The 15,538-nt window shown below is 41.1% G+C and overlaps 1 protein-coding gene across 1 annotated transcript in view; it reads right to left on the bottom strand.

The window, feature by feature from the left end:
* The window catches only part of LOC115268724 (uncharacterized protein K02A2.6-like), a 50,799-nt gene extending 35,474 nt beyond the window's left edge, over positions 1-15,325 (bottom strand). Inside the window, exons 1-3 of the mRNA XM_062857171.1 lie at positions 14,800-15,325; positions 14,489-14,716; positions 12,474-14,412 (exon numbers count right to left, since the gene is read on the bottom strand). Coding sequence (XP_062713155.1) covers positions 12,474-14,278 — 1,805 coding nt within the window. The 5' untranslated portion in view covers positions 14,279-14,412; positions 14,489-14,716; positions 14,800-15,325. The remainder of the gene's footprint in view (positions 1-12,473; positions 14,413-14,488; positions 14,717-14,799) is intronic.
* Between the last annotated feature and the right edge of the window lie 213 nt (positions 15,326-15,538).

Genomic DNA, 15,538 nt, shown 5'->3' with positions numbered 1-15,538 from the left:
ATTTCAGAAGAAGCCCGTGGACTAGTTTCGTAATCAATCTTTTGAGATATTTATTGAGAAACTCCTGATCTTCTTCAGGAAGAACTCTTGACGAAATCTCTGGGGAAGTTTGTGGAGAAATTGCTGAAGAAAATACATGGATAGGAATGGATTTTTAAGCGATACCAGGAGCAATTTTTGTAGAAATTCTTGCTGAAATCATTTTAGGGAATCCTGCAAGAATCTTCTTTCTATGAAATTCTGGAGCAAACATTACCCTGGAGGTAATTGTCAGAAATATTCTAAAGAAGTTCATGGACAAATGCATTCTAAAACAATGCTCGGAGGAAACTTCAAAAGATTTTTTGCATATCTCCTGCAAGAATGCTACTTTTGCGATTATTATAGAAAAAAAATATCACAAAAAACAACTCGTGTATTTATAGAAATATTAATTTGCCAACAATATTAGGGGAATTGGGGGTAATATGAACACCCTAAGCGTTTGTCGTCTTTTCCAAAATAAATATGACAAAATATCTCTTTTTTACCCTGTTACATCGTAGATGGTAATATATTCTAAGAGTCCTGGAAGAAAATATTGATGAAAAATACAATTTTCTTACATTATTTTCGGTTGCAAAAAATGCAAGAAAACAGAGTCATGAAAAATAGTGTGGGTAAAATGAACAATCGATGGGGGTAAAATGAACATGTCTTCAAAAACTAGCTTAAATGTTTAATTTCGATATATTCAAGTATAGGTCAACAAATTCAATGTAAACTTTATATGCTTCACTTTTAAAACTTTTGATATAAAATTTGGAATGTACTGGAATCATTATTTGTAAAAATATACTAAAATAAGCGGTTTTTAGGATATAAATCTTATTTTATAGGCGTGAAATATTTTTGTCTTAACTTTTTGCTCTAGTTGTGTCATACTATGTATTCTAGATTTCAATATATCGAGATTGCACAAAATTTTATAAAAAAAAATGGATGAAGTTTGAACCAGATGTTCATTTTTCCCCCAAGTCATGCTTGTTTTAAAGTTGTTCCTAAAATTGCATTGAAAGCATAACCTATTTCTTTTCAATCAAGTATTGTCTTTTGAGAGTACATTATTGGAATATGACATTACATATGTCATAATCAGCGAAAAATATACGAATGGACCTTAATTCAGATAAGTTCAATTTTACATCAGATCATATTTTTCACGTGGTTTCTGAACTTTTCGTTGTAATTATGTGGTTTATTTAATTTTAAAGCTCAAAATCTGCAGAAGTATAATGATATACGCTATCACACAGAACCCAATCGTTAAAACATGCAGAAATACGCTAATTGCTGTAAAACACCACCCTGTTCATTTTACCCACAATTCCCCTACACCATTATACTCGGTTTGCGGATGCCGTTCTCCATCCACGATCACGTTCTACCTGGTCCACTTATCTTGCTCACTGCACTCTTCGCCTTCTAATCAGTGCTCTCATGGTAAACTCATAGCATAGGGTGGGGCTAATTTTGAAGAATCTCTTCGGGCTATGATTTTCCAAGCGGAAAGTGATCTACCGGTTGAAATGAGTGAGATGTGCAAAAAGGAGCGATTTCAGTTGATATTTAGGGGTAACGCAAAGGGTTTAATTGAAATTTATTCTAGAGCAAACATTGAAAAAACATTTCAAATTAAATTTGTAAACATAATTTTTCTAGACGAAAAACTCAAACTTTTTCGAAGACACAGTGTGTGTTTGATTGACAAATTGAGAGACAAATTTGTAAAAAAATTACCACCTGTTTTGGAAAGATTCGAACCCACGACTCCATATCGCTAGTCCGGCGCTTTAACTAACTAAGCCAAAGAACAAGTTACGATTCTGTGGATTTTTGTAGACTAAATCGGTGATTCTAGAACCCCACTGGACCAAATTTAATCTCTAAACTGCGATATCTTCACTGATATCCGAGATGTTTGAAAAAAAAAATGTCATATTTTAGTATTCTACACAAAAAATACTAAAATATGCCATTTTTTTTTTCAAATATTTCGGAAACCAGTAGAGATATCGCAGTTTAGAGATCAAATTTGGTCCAGTGGGCTTTTAGATTCTCCGATTTAGTCTAGAAAACTTGGGAATCATATCCCGGGGAGATTTTCCAAAATAAGCCCCACTTTAAGCTATAAGAGCATTGATAAGAAGGCGAAGAGTGCAGTGAGCAAGATGGGTGGACCAGGTAGAACGTGATCGAGCGTTATCGAGCGTGATCGAGGATGAAGAACGGCATCCGAAAACCGAGTACAATGGTGAAATATTATTGACAAATTGATTTTTTATTAATAAATGTATGTTAGGTACTAAAAAAGCTTCCAGTGTACCATCGCCCATCGCATAGTCTCGGTTGCAGCTGACCGTCTCTGTCGCCATTTAGTCTCATTAAAATTTCGTGTAACAAACGCGCGGCAAATCGCACTGACATGCAAGGCCAAATACCACTAGCCTGATCCATCCATCCTGGGACCAGGTGAGAGCGCGGGCGTGCGGCGTCGGTCGGCTGGCATCCTGGAATGTATGTGTACGATTCGTGGTTTTGGTGCTCACCATTCCCACACATTTACATCTAGGTACACGCACGCGGACGCTGCACAGCAGGTTGTTAGGAGTGGCTCAGTGATGCAAGTGGATTTTAGTTGAATTAAAACTATGGTCAACACGTTCCACGTACAAGTCCGGAGTTGCTGGTTGGCATGCTGCTGCTGCTGCTGCTAGTTACCGACAAAGCGCTTTCATACTGGACCTTTTTTGGTGTTATTTGCTACAATTTGTTGATGCTTTCCAAGTGGATCGGTATTTGGCTGGAAGCGGCTTTCGGGGTTATTTATTCAGGACACATGTAACATACCTAGCATGCTTTCAACAACAAAACGGTGGGATTGAATGTGTAAGCTTATTAGTGGTGATCGGTGATTTAGATTTGTTTACCGAACGCTGGATGAATCGAACAAACAGTTTGTTGAATGGAAGCGAGCTTATCAAAATAGGATTTTGTGTAATACTGCTATGTATGAGATTTCATTAGTAAATTAATTGGTCTCATTGATGAATGGTGCTTTGATTTTTAAATGTGTTGCAATTTTGAAACCCGTTGATAACAAATAAGTAATTTCTGAATGTCTGAAGAGAAAAGGTCAAACCAAGAGTCAATTTCTTATGAGACTGAAAACCCCCTTAAAACCAATCACTTACTTATTAATCAGATATTGCTTAGGATTTAGCAAGAATAGATTAGTAGACGAAAAACGCAACAATCCTTTCCACCATGCAAATCTTCTGAGAGTACTCAGCTTTTTAATCCAATTAAAAACCACAAAGCTGTAAAACCAATTTAATCCATCCGAGAGAAGGACTATCATCACCTTCCGGACCTCCTAGCTACCGCCCCCCATTTCCATGAAAAGTCACCCTCCCCAACGCAATGACTAATCCAAAAGAAAGCCCCGAAGCAATGTCTGCCTCGTCCTCACCACACAGCAGTAGCGGGATGCTTCAAAGTCAAACAAATTTCCCAGTCACGCTTTCTTAATTTCGCCATCATTTCCGGAGCCCGGAATCTCTTTTCTTGGCGGTTTTTGTTGTTGGTCGGTCGTCGGTCGTTTGGTTGGTACTTATGACGAACGCGCGCAGAGTGTGTCATTTTCGAATTATTCCGTTCGTCGTCGTCTTCATGTGACATAATCCATCAACCCAAGGACTCGCGCACTTTTGAGTGACGGGACTTCTTTTTCTTTCTGGGGAGGGCTTGATTAATGAATCACTTCTGGTTTCCGGGAGAGTCACGCATTGGAACACATTCCGAGAACGCTGCACATGTTGCGGGATGGTAATGAATTCATTTGAAGGAGTCTCTATAGGCGTATGATGGGCACCCTGCAATGGGGTAACATTGCTTAGTTGCGCAAAATGTCATCGTGACTGAATAACATCCTGAGCGATTGCCCGCCATCCTCGAAATATCCATCGATTTATTTTATATTACTGTTGAGGCTGCACTGCCTATAGTCTCTGGTTATGTCACTGCTATGATACATGCATACATTTATTTGCTCAACATCACATTTAACCTTCCGTATTCACGCTAATTCTGAGTACAAAAAGTGAGATTTTTTCAATGTGTTGTATAAAATTCAACAGCGCGATCACTGGAGGGTTAAGATAAGACATAATCACGCCACAATACTCGGCAAGTGGCTTCCGCTCTCCATCCTCGTTCAAGTCCAATGCTCGCCAATTCAGGCTAAATCTGCATTGGCGTATCTATGATTTTTCCTAGGCGGTGCCTGGGGGGTGCCAGTTTCAGTGGCTTCTAGGTTGTTTTGCTTTTTATTTGTAAAAAGAAATACCGATCCACCTTCAACTTCTTAGTACAATGATATACTGCGTCGCGGGACAAATTAGCACGAAAATTTAAGCGCGCTATATTTATTTAAAAGAACAGCTTTTTTTATCCGAACCGTTGTACTGACTTAACACTCTCCCCGCCATGTGAGGTTTGAGAACTTGATAACATTATACTTACGTAATTAAACATGGAATTTGTATTTTCAGTTTGAACATTACAATCATCACAACTCCTTTGTTTTGTGGATTGAATACATTGATTAGGAATACATATTCTGAGCAATTTGTGTTTTCGGCAAAACATTGTTTCGGTAATTCCTGAGGGAATATTCCCGGGCAATTTTTTTGAAAATTGTTGTGTAATTTAATTTAATTAGGACTTCTTTTAAAAATCACCGGCAAATTTCTTCGACAATTTCTTTAAGAATTTATTTGGTAATATGTCTAGAATTTGATACTAAATACTTTTTACGCATTTTTTAAAAAAATCATCGGAAAATATTTTGGAAATTTCTTTGGAAATTCCACTACAAGTATATTTGGCTTTTTTTATTCCATTGGCAAATCATTTGAAATGTTTCTCGGGAGTTTCTTCGCCATTTTTTTAGTAGTCTTTCAAGCGATGTTTTGTTAATGTCAACAATAAATTTTATTCTGCCCATATTCGCATAGTTGACGTAAGCGCCACTGTAGTTTTCAACACACTTTCGAAATTTTAGCAGTAAATAGCTCGATATTTTTTCCACGTTGACATCCAAATTAAGGTTAGATCTTATGATGTATTGAATAAAACTGGTCACATATACGCAGATGCGTCAGCTTGTGTATTGGGCCGTCCCTTATTTTGAAAAAATTGGAAATGTTATAACACAGACAAACAGACGTAACACCTTGAATGATTTTCATGAAAATCCATCGCCCAGTTCACACTACCATCACCTGGTGGAAAAGTTGCACGAATCACTGTGTTGTGCCATATCGTCAACAGAAGGCGCTAGTGTGAAACGTCAAACGCATAGAAAAACGATGCGCGTGCCTCTGGCTGTGAAAGCCACAACTATGAAAATTTAAAATGATCGTTAAAAGCGTGGTCGATGGGAATTTTGCAAGTGTTACGTCTGTTTGTCTGTGGTTATAAGTTCGTTAGTGGAAAATGATCGTTTTAGCTAAAAAATGATCGTGTCAAAATTTGAAGTCCGTATCTCAAGGCTAAGTGGTCCCTCAAGGGGCCTAAAGTTGTCAAAAATTGTATGGGACCAAAAAAAAAAGGATTTTTTTTCGACAAAAAAAAATACGCTATTCTACTAAAACCGGTGATTTTAGGACCCTAAAGGGCCAAAAATGTGCTTAGATTTGCGATATCTCTATTCGTTTTTGAGTTATTGAACAAAATAGGGTAAATTTCCTTCGGAATCTAAAAAATATGGTCAAAAATGCTGATTTTTCAGTCGTTTTTGTCAATATCTTGGAAACGAGTAAAGATATCGCAAATCTAAGCACATTTTTGGCCCTGCAGGGTCCTAAAATCACCGGTTTTAATAGAATAGCGTACTTTTTTTGTCGAAAAAAATTTCATGTTTTTTTTGGTCCCATACAATTTTTGACAACTTTAGGCCCCTTGAGGGACCACTTAGCCTTGAGATACGGACTTCAAATTTTGACACGATCATTTTTTAGCTAAAACGATCATTTTCCACTAACGAACTTATAACATTTCTAAATTTTGCAAAGTAAGGGACGGCCTAGTGTACAGCTCGGCCACCGTTCCAAATATTCTAGCAATAATGTCCATGTCGTCCGCAAAACACACAAATTGACCGGATTTTGTAAAAATCGTTCCCCGACTGTTGAGCCCGGCTCGTCGCATCACACCTTTCAGAGCGATGATGAAGAGTAGGCATGAGAATTCATCACCTTGTCTCTGTCCCCGACGAGATTCGAATGAACTGGATAGTTCACCCGAGACCCTTACGCAGTTTTGCACACCGTCCATCGTAGCTTTAATCAGTCTAGTCAGCTTCCCAGGAAAGCCGTTTTCGTCCATGATTCTCCATAGCTCTGCGCGGTCGATACTGTCGTATGCCGCTTTGAAGTCGACGAACAGGTGGTGCGTTGGGACCTGGAATTCACGGCATTTCTGGAGGATTTGCAGTACGGTGAAAATCTGGTCCGTTGTCGACCGGCCGTCGATGAAGCCGACTTGGTAACTTCCCACGAACTCATTCGTTTTAGGTGACAGGCGATGGAAGATGATCTAAGATAGCACTTTGAAGGCAACACTCAAAATGGTGATAACTCTGAATCTCTCCCATTGCAAATGATCGCCTTTCTTGTGAATGGGACAGATTACCCCTTCTTTCCACTCCACCGGTAGCTGTTCGGTTTCTCAGATCCTGACTCAACCAGTGCAGGCAGATGGTCAACTTTTCCACCAACCTTTCCAGCTGCTTTGTTGGTTTTGAGATGATAAATGGTATCCTTAGCTTATCTCAGCGTGGGAGTTGGCTCATTTCCGTACTCGGCTGCATTGGCGTCGTCGAATTCTCCGTTGTCGTGGTCTGCCGTGCCTACGTCCTCCACGCCATTCAGGTGTTCAGTGAAGTGCTGCTTCCACCTTTCGTTCACCTCACGTCCGTCCGTCAAGAAGCCTCCGTCCTTATCCCTGCATATTCCGGTTCGCGGCATGAAGCATTGAGTGCGGGATGCGAAGAACTTCCGTATTTCTTGGGAACGGCATTGCAGTTTCATTTCTTCGCACACCGCTTCTTCCAGGCGGCGCTTTTTCTCCCGAAAGAGGCGGGTCTGCTGTTTCCGCTTCTGTTTGTAACATTCCACGTTCTGTCGGGTACCTTGCTGCAGCATTACCGCCCTCGCTGCGTTCTTTTCCTCCAAAACCGTTCTGCACTCTTCGTAGAACCATTCATTCCTTCGATTCCGTTCCACGTACCCGATGGTGCTCTCGGCTGCATCGTTGATGGCTGCTTTCACTGCACTCCAGCAGTCCTCTAGAGGGGCCTCATCGAGCTCGCCTTCGTCTGGCAACGCGGCCTCGAGATTCTGCGCGTATGCTGAGGCGACATCCGATTGCTTCAGTCGCTCTAGGTTGTACCGTGGCGGTCGCCGGTATCGTACATTGTTGATGACGGAGAGTTTTGGGCGCAGTTTGACCATCACCAGATAGTGGTCGGAGTCGATGTTAGCGCCACGATAGGTCCTGACGTCGATAATGTCGGAGAAGTGCCGTCCGTCAATCAGAACGTGGTTGATTTGAGATTCCGTCTGCTGTGGTGATCTCCAGGTGTAACGATAAGGGAGACTTTGTTGGAAAAAGGTGCTACGTATGGTCATATTTTTGGAGGCGGCGAAACCAATGAGTCGTAGGCCGTTTTCGTTCGTCTGCTGGTGGGCGCTGAACTTATCAATCGTCGGTCTGAATTCCTCCTCCTGGCCTACCTGAGCGTTTAGGTCGCCTATGATGATCTTGACGTCGTGGCTTGGGCAGCGATCGTACTTATGTTCGAGCTGCGCGTAAAATACGTCGTTGTCATCATCAGTGCTTCCGGAGTGTGGGCTGTGCACGTTTATTATGCTGAAATTGAAGAATAGGCCCTTGATCCTCAACCTGCACATTCTTTCGTCGAACGGCCATCAACCAATCACGCGCCTCTGCCACGATCACCCATCACGATGAAAACTGTTCCCAGCTCGCGTGTGTTGCCGCAGCTCTGGTAGATGGTATGACTACCTCTAAACGTTCGCACCATGGATCTTGTCCAACCCACCTCCTTCAGCGCTACGATGCCGAACACGCAATCCTTCATTAGATCGGCGAGTATTCGGGTGCTCCCAATGAAGTTGAGAGATCTGCAGTCCCACGTGCCGAATTTGCAATCGCAAGTCCTTTTTGTTCGCTGGTGTCATTGCCGTTGGTCTCGGTTCGTATTATTCTGTTGCTGGTTTTCCGTTACAATTGTTTTTTTTACGGCTGGCTCGACACACACCAACCCCTTACGTTCCGGAGGACCATAGTGTGCAGTTGAGCTTATAGTCCTTCCCTGGCACTCGGACGTTGATCAACCGTCCCTAACATGGAGATCAGACGCTGTTGTGAGTCGCTCCTCCTGGAGAACAGAAGCTTAGGTTTGCAAAAGCAAACCCCTTCTTCCCTGTCAGCCTACGACCAAAGTTCCCACCGGGTTTGGTTACTCGACCGTCCCTAAGGTTGCTCGTACTTTCCAGCCGGTACCTCGCGGAGGTATGGAAAGGAGTTGCTGGGCAGAGGCTAGTGACCTCACTGGGATTGCGCGAATTATCCAGCCTTTACCGTGCCACGGCTGTGATATCCTGTTAAATTCATCTTGGTGTTGATGACAACAATACTACTTGCCAAATTCCTTCAACTCCCGCGCTGCTCCTCTAACGTTTGTGGCATTGTCGCTGTCTATAAGGCTCGGATTTTCTTTTCATGTAATAAACCGACGCGAAGAGGTCGTAGACTAGCTCTACGTTGGCTGCTTTGGTTACAAGGCTCACGAATATGACTACGAAACACTTCTTATGAGAGACGAAATCCTGGTTTCACTGAAGATTTACCCCGGTTTTTATGTAAGATAACGACAGCAACTTACGCAGGAGTGCTCTACACTGAGTGCAGCTGAACTCCGGCGTGTAGAGTCTTGAAGTGGTAGTTCGATATCTGTCGTTAAAGAATGTTATGCAGGCTTTCTGCTATAAGAGATGACCGCATTTCTTAGCAGGCTTGATAATTCTCCTCGAAATCAAAAGAGTTTTCGGATTTTTGAATTTTTACCTAAATGGAATCAGTTCATTGCCTAAATGGATTTGAATATTACAAAGTAGTTTAAGAAGGGCGAATGACTTGGAAATTTGAAGGGGCCATGCAGGGTTTCAGAGGGATTTTATGGGGGTTTCAGCAGAGGGGGGTGGGGCACTTGGGGGGCTTCAGGGGTACTTTTGGGGAGTTTCGAAGTGTCTCAGTTGCGTTACATCGGGTCCGAGGGGATATTATGGGGATTTCGAAGGCATTTCTGACTGCTTCAGATGATTTTATGACGAGTTTCAGAGGCATTACTCCGGCTTACGTAGGCGTTTTTGGGGGTGGCAGAGGGTATCAGGTGCATAACATGGTGTCCGAGAGGGTTTTAGGGGGATTTCGAGGGCGTTTTAGGAAGCTTCGGAGGATTTTTGTCGGGTTTCAGAGGCGTTACACAGGCGTTTTCGGGGGTTTCGGAGGGTCTCAGGGGTGTTACAAGGGATTTTCCGGGGGGTGGGGGGGTGGGGGTTAAGAGGACCCAGTTTCTGAAAATACATTTTGGATCACAGCTCTTAAGTAAGCTTCAGGGAGATTTCAGCGACGCTTTAAAGCGTTTCCCGGGTAGAAACCCCATAGAAACCCCAAGGTCAAGAAAATGTCCCGACCTTACCGGGAATCAAACTCGTCATCTGCGGATTGGCAATCTAAAAGCTCATCCACTAGATAGTCAGGAGATCTTTGTTATGTTTGAGTAACCACACAGAAGAATACTGTTTAGTACACTGGATCGAAATACAACCCAGCTAGCTTTATTACTTGACTATTTATAGCCCCGTCACAACAATAACAATGATTCAGCTATTCAGTAAACTTATGTAAAACTACACATCATCACTACTACCACAACACCCAAACACAGTATTTACAATTGCACGGATCAGCCGCCGGCCGTGTTCACTTCTTCTGACTTAAGCGGGCATTACAATACCTTTCCCTTTTAGTTAAAAATTCATTTTGTTTAATTCATTTATAATAGAATCTATAAATATCAAAACTATAATTTCAGTACAATTCATGTTGAATAAACAAAATCTTCGTGAATTTTCTTCTTCTTCAATCGTGTAGATCTTCTCAAAATCCGTGACGAATCTGGTGTCGGGGTTTCCTGGGGTTGTAGTATTCTGGGATGTAGTTCACGCGATGCAGGTAGAGGTCGTTCAGGGCTTGGAGTGAACCCTCTGAATTCATCCTCACTCCCATCGTCCAAATCCTCAAACCTCCTTTTCGAACCTCTGTTGCTGTCTGACTGTCCATTTTCGCTGTTCAGTTCCGGAAGAAGGAGCGTCACCTTACGCCTTCGCCCTATCTGATCCCGAACTTTCACCTGCCCCTTGTGGGCCGAGACGAGAGTCGATTCGACAGAGATCTGTAAGATATTTTGAGAAATTCTTTTAATAAAAATAGCATCTAACCATTTTTCAGCATCTTTAGTATTATGATTTTTATAATAAACCTTATCTCCCAACTTCAAATTAGTATAAGGATCTCGATCATCGGTTACAGCAACTTCTCTTCTCCATTCTAATGGTTCGGCTAGATGTTGTTTATAGTTGGCCTTTGTGTTTATTAAATCCAAAGCTGTTTTTGGTTTAAAGCTCAAAACATTCTCCGAAGGGTATTTTCCCCCTTCCGGTAAGCAAGTATTTCGATAATTAAAGAGGAAAAAGTTGATTTTATTTTGAATATCCAAACTCCTCATAGTCGGATCCAGAAGAAATTTCTTCAAAACTTCTTTCGATACTCTTACTAGCCGTTCCGCTTGACCATTGCTTTGCGGGTGATATGGTGGGCTTTTAAAAACTTGAATTCCTTGTTTTTCTAGAAATTTTACAAAAAAACTCGAGTTGAAAGGTGGGCCATTATCCGTTACTACTACATCTGGGAGGCCAAATCTTGAAAAGAGCTCTATAAACTCCTTCACAACTTTTTCTGCATCAGTGCCATACTTCATCCAAATTATTTCAAGCCATTTAGAATAGCTATCGACAATTAAGAGAAAAGTTCGCCTTTCAAAATAGAAAAAGTCAGCATGGATTCTGCTGAAAGGCCTCGTAGTAGAAATCCATTCAGAAGTCCCTTTGTGGGTTGGAACCACAGCTGTTTTAATGCATACCTCACAGTTTTTAACAAACGATTCGATATCACTATTTATTCCGAACCAATATATACTTCTTCTAGCTTGCTGCTTCATTTTCACTATCCCCGCATGATTGGCATGAAGGATTTGTAGAACTTTCTGTTGCAAAGAAGATGGAACAATTACTCTATCTTGAAAAAGCAAGCATCCATCTATTTCTTCTATGTCCTGATGCTGTGAGAATATATTTTGAAAACATTTGTCAAATCTCTCTGGCCAGCCATTTTTCATAAAGGACAAAACTTGTTGTAAATACAAGTCTTTCTTAGATTCTTTTGCGATCGCTGTGAAATCTAGAGGCAATTCTTGAGAAAAATTCAAGTTTTTGATGTACTGTTTTTCTAGACTTTTTGGAACCTCCATTTCCAATGGAAAGCGTGAGCAGAAGTCAGCGTTAGCCATTTTATTTGCTGGTCGGTACTCTATGTTGTAGTCGTAAATTGCCAATTCGATTACGTAACGCTGAATTCTAGTAACTGAAATGGAGTTCCGTCCTTCTTTACCTAGTATACCTAGGAGGGGCTTGTGGTCTGTGAAAATGGTAAAATTTTGACCAAATAAAAATTTGTGAAATTTTTTTTATTGTTGACACAACCGCTAATGCTTCCAAGTGAAGAATCGGGTATTTTTTTGCGCTTGATTAAGCGAAAACGAAGTGAACCATATGGGTTTTTCTACGCCATCGATGACATGCGAAATAACTCCGCCCAAACCGTACGAAGAAGCGTCGGTGCTCACCACAATAGGCTTTTTCGGGTCGTAAAATGCTAAGACATTGGCATTTAGCAGTTTATCTTTACATTCTTGAAAAGATTCGTCACATCTAAAATCCCATAGAAACTTCACCTCCTTTTTAAGTAAATTATACAAAGGGCTTAGCGTTGTCGATAAATTTGGCAAAAATTTTCCATAATAGTTCACCAGCCCCAGAAAAGCCTTAAGCTCCGTAGCATTACTTGGCTTTTGTGCTTCTACAATGGTTGAAACCTTTTCTGGATTAGGTTGGAGTCCATTGTCCGTTATTATATGTCCCAAATACGGTAGACTTGTTACAAAAAATTTACATTTCTTAAAGTTCACTTTAACGTTTGCACTGGTTAATCTATCTAATACCAACATTAGTTTTCTATAACAATCTTCAAAGTCCTTTCCTGCAATAAGAACATCGTCAAGATAAACGTATTCGATCCCTTGCAAAATTGTCTCCATCACCTGTTGAAATATTGCTGCACTTGACGAAGCGCCCTGTGGTAGTCTGTTGTATGTGAAAAGACCTTTGATTGTATTGATAACTACCAATTTTCTTGAACTTGATGACAACTGTAGCTGAGTGTAAGCTGTTGCTAAGTCCAAGGAGCAGAAAATCTTACAGCCCGCCAATGACGCGAATAAATCCTGGGCAGTGGGTAACGGGTAAGTATTGGATATTAACACCTTGTTTATAGATGCTTTGCAGTCTATTACTAGTCTGATATCGCCATCTTTTTTAATAATTACCACCACTGGAGATGCCCATAAACTGGTTTTAATGGGCGTAATGATATTATCCCTTTCCAACAAACTTAAATGATCCAATACTTTGTCTCTGAGCCGATAAGGCACATCGTAAGGTTTTCTAAAAATAGGGCGATCCTCTTGTAGTACCAGATTCGCTTCAAATCCAATAATAGGAGAGGAGAAGTCTCTATTGAAAGTTTCATCATAGCGCTGTTTAATTATCTTCATAGCGTTGTCCTTGTTATCTTCTATGCTGTTTACCATGCCAAAACTGCCAGATTTTGAAAAATGCGTAAAATTATCACGCCAACCTTCACAAAAAATGTCCAACCAGTCTCTTCCAATCAGTGATGTAAATTGATGATTTCCATTCAAAACTACTAATTCCAATTTAGCTAAAATTCCATTTAAAAATACTGAAACTGAAGCTTTACCATAAATTTCCAAATTTGATCCGTTGATCACAATCAATTTCCTATTACTGTTCCTCAAGCTGATACTACTAAATTTCTCCAAAAAATCGGCCTTACTCATCACAGACACAGCCGAACCACTGTCTACCTCCATTAAACAAGATGTTCCTTCTATTTTGACCTCGAGTAGACAAGGTTTGCTTATTTTTCTAATAGATGAGATCATAAGACATGGATAATCACCTTCATCCTCACTTTCCGAACTGTAATCTACTCGAAGCCTTTTGAAATAATCGTGAACTTCCTTAGATGCCGTGTCCTCCTTTACCGAATTCACCGACTCGCCTTGACTGTTTTTGAATCGGTAGCAATTCTTTTGAATGTGACCGCGCTTCCTACAGAAATTGCAGACGAAATTTGCGTATCTACCTCTGCTCACATTCCGGTGCCCCGATCTTGACCGGCCTTCCATTCTTCTATAACTTGAACGTCCATCCTCATTCCTGCCATAATTCCTATCTCTGGACCTACTACGGCTACGATCTCTTCTTTCAACTCTAGATTGTCTGTTTCCAAGACGATTCCTGACTGAATTGACTCCAACTGCTGCTCCAGTTTCGGCAAAATACTGGCTATTATTGTTCGCCATTTCGAAACCTTTTATGATCCTTTCTGCTGACTTCAAGCTTAGTTCCTCTTCATTCAACAATCTTTTCTGCAATTCTCTATTGTACACTCCAAAAACTAACTGATCGCGTATGGCGGAGTCGCGAAACGCTCCGAAGTCGCAAGATACGGCTAAATGCTTCACTGCTAATACGTAATTCTCTCCACTTTCCGTAGGGCTTTGTCGTCTACAACGGAACTTATAACGTAACATGATTTCTGAATCTATTTTATCTAATCGCTCCTTTAATTTTTTTGTTATCTCCGCATAAGACAACGTTTTGAGATCTGTAGCAGGATATAAAAGCTTTAGCTCTTCGAAAACGGCTAATCCAGCACAGCTCATAAAAACATCCTTTTTACGCTCTTCTACTATATTATTAGATGAAAAAAAAAAACTCAATCAACTCAACATAGTTGGAAAAACTTGTTCCGGGTACATAAGGGTCGATTGTACCGATCAACGCCATTTCGACTGCACTGAATGAAAATCACAACAGTTAAGCACTTGCAATCAGTAATCACGGGGAGAATAATGGAAAAAATATCCACGTACCTGTTTCTACTTTGATGATTACCCAGGAATTCGTTTTCCAGCCTCTTGTCCACTCCAGAACACCAACGATGCCACCCGTCACCAGAACCCGCCTATGTCCATACAAAACTCAGCACTCGCCGCTGCTATCGCACCACCGGAATCCCTTTTCAATTCCCAATTCACTTTTCTTCCTTCTGGCTCTCTCTTGCCGTTGTCTGAATTTTTCTGGCGTCGCTATCCGACCGGCTAGAAACACAAAAGGACAACGGTGTAATGGCTACACTATGGCACTTTCGTAACACTATGATTATTCGCCAGACAATTCTCACCTTGTGCGACACGCCAACAACCAACTTCCAACAGCGCAAATGCTACTTGGCCGGAAGATAAACAGCCAAACACAATCCGCGGATGAGTCACAATTTAATCACTGCTCCAATCCTTTCTACTGCAACACCGTTCCAAAACGCCTCACTGACCGCACTATCGAAATCTTTGCCGCCGATTATTACACTGCCAACTGCAATTGTTCTCAACCTTGTTTATCACTCGTCGCCAGCTGTTATGTTTGAGTAACCACACAGAAGAATACTGTTTAGTACACTGGATCGAAATACAACCCAGCTAGCTTTATTACTTGACTATTTATAGCCCCGTCACAACAATAACAATGATTCAGCTATTCAGTAAACTTAGGGGCTGTCCATTAATTACGTAAGGGTTTTTGGGGGGAGGGGGGGTTTGAAAAATCTTACGCGCCATACAAATTTTTTTGGGTTCTCATACAAAAAGTCTTACAAGGGGGGGAGGGGGTGTCGAAAAATCGATAAAATTCCCTTACGTAATTAATGGACACCCCCTTATGTAAAACTACACATCATCACTACTACCACAACACCCAAACACAGTATTTACAATTGCACGGATCAGCCGCCGGCCGTGTTCACTTCTTCTGACTTAAGCGGGCATTACAATCTTATCCAAAATGAGAAAGTTTTAACGACTTTTAATGAGTGCTTTCACTGGAATCCGATCAGAAAATACAACTGAAAGCATGTTCAGTACTTT

This window comes from Aedes albopictus, chromosome 3, assembly GCF_035046485.1.
Source record: "Aedes albopictus strain Foshan chromosome 3, AalbF5, whole genome shotgun sequence".
Taxonomy (NCBI): domain Eukaryota; kingdom Metazoa; phylum Arthropoda; class Insecta; order Diptera; family Culicidae; genus Aedes; species Aedes albopictus.
This window is presented reverse-complemented; position numbering and strand designations above follow the sequence as displayed.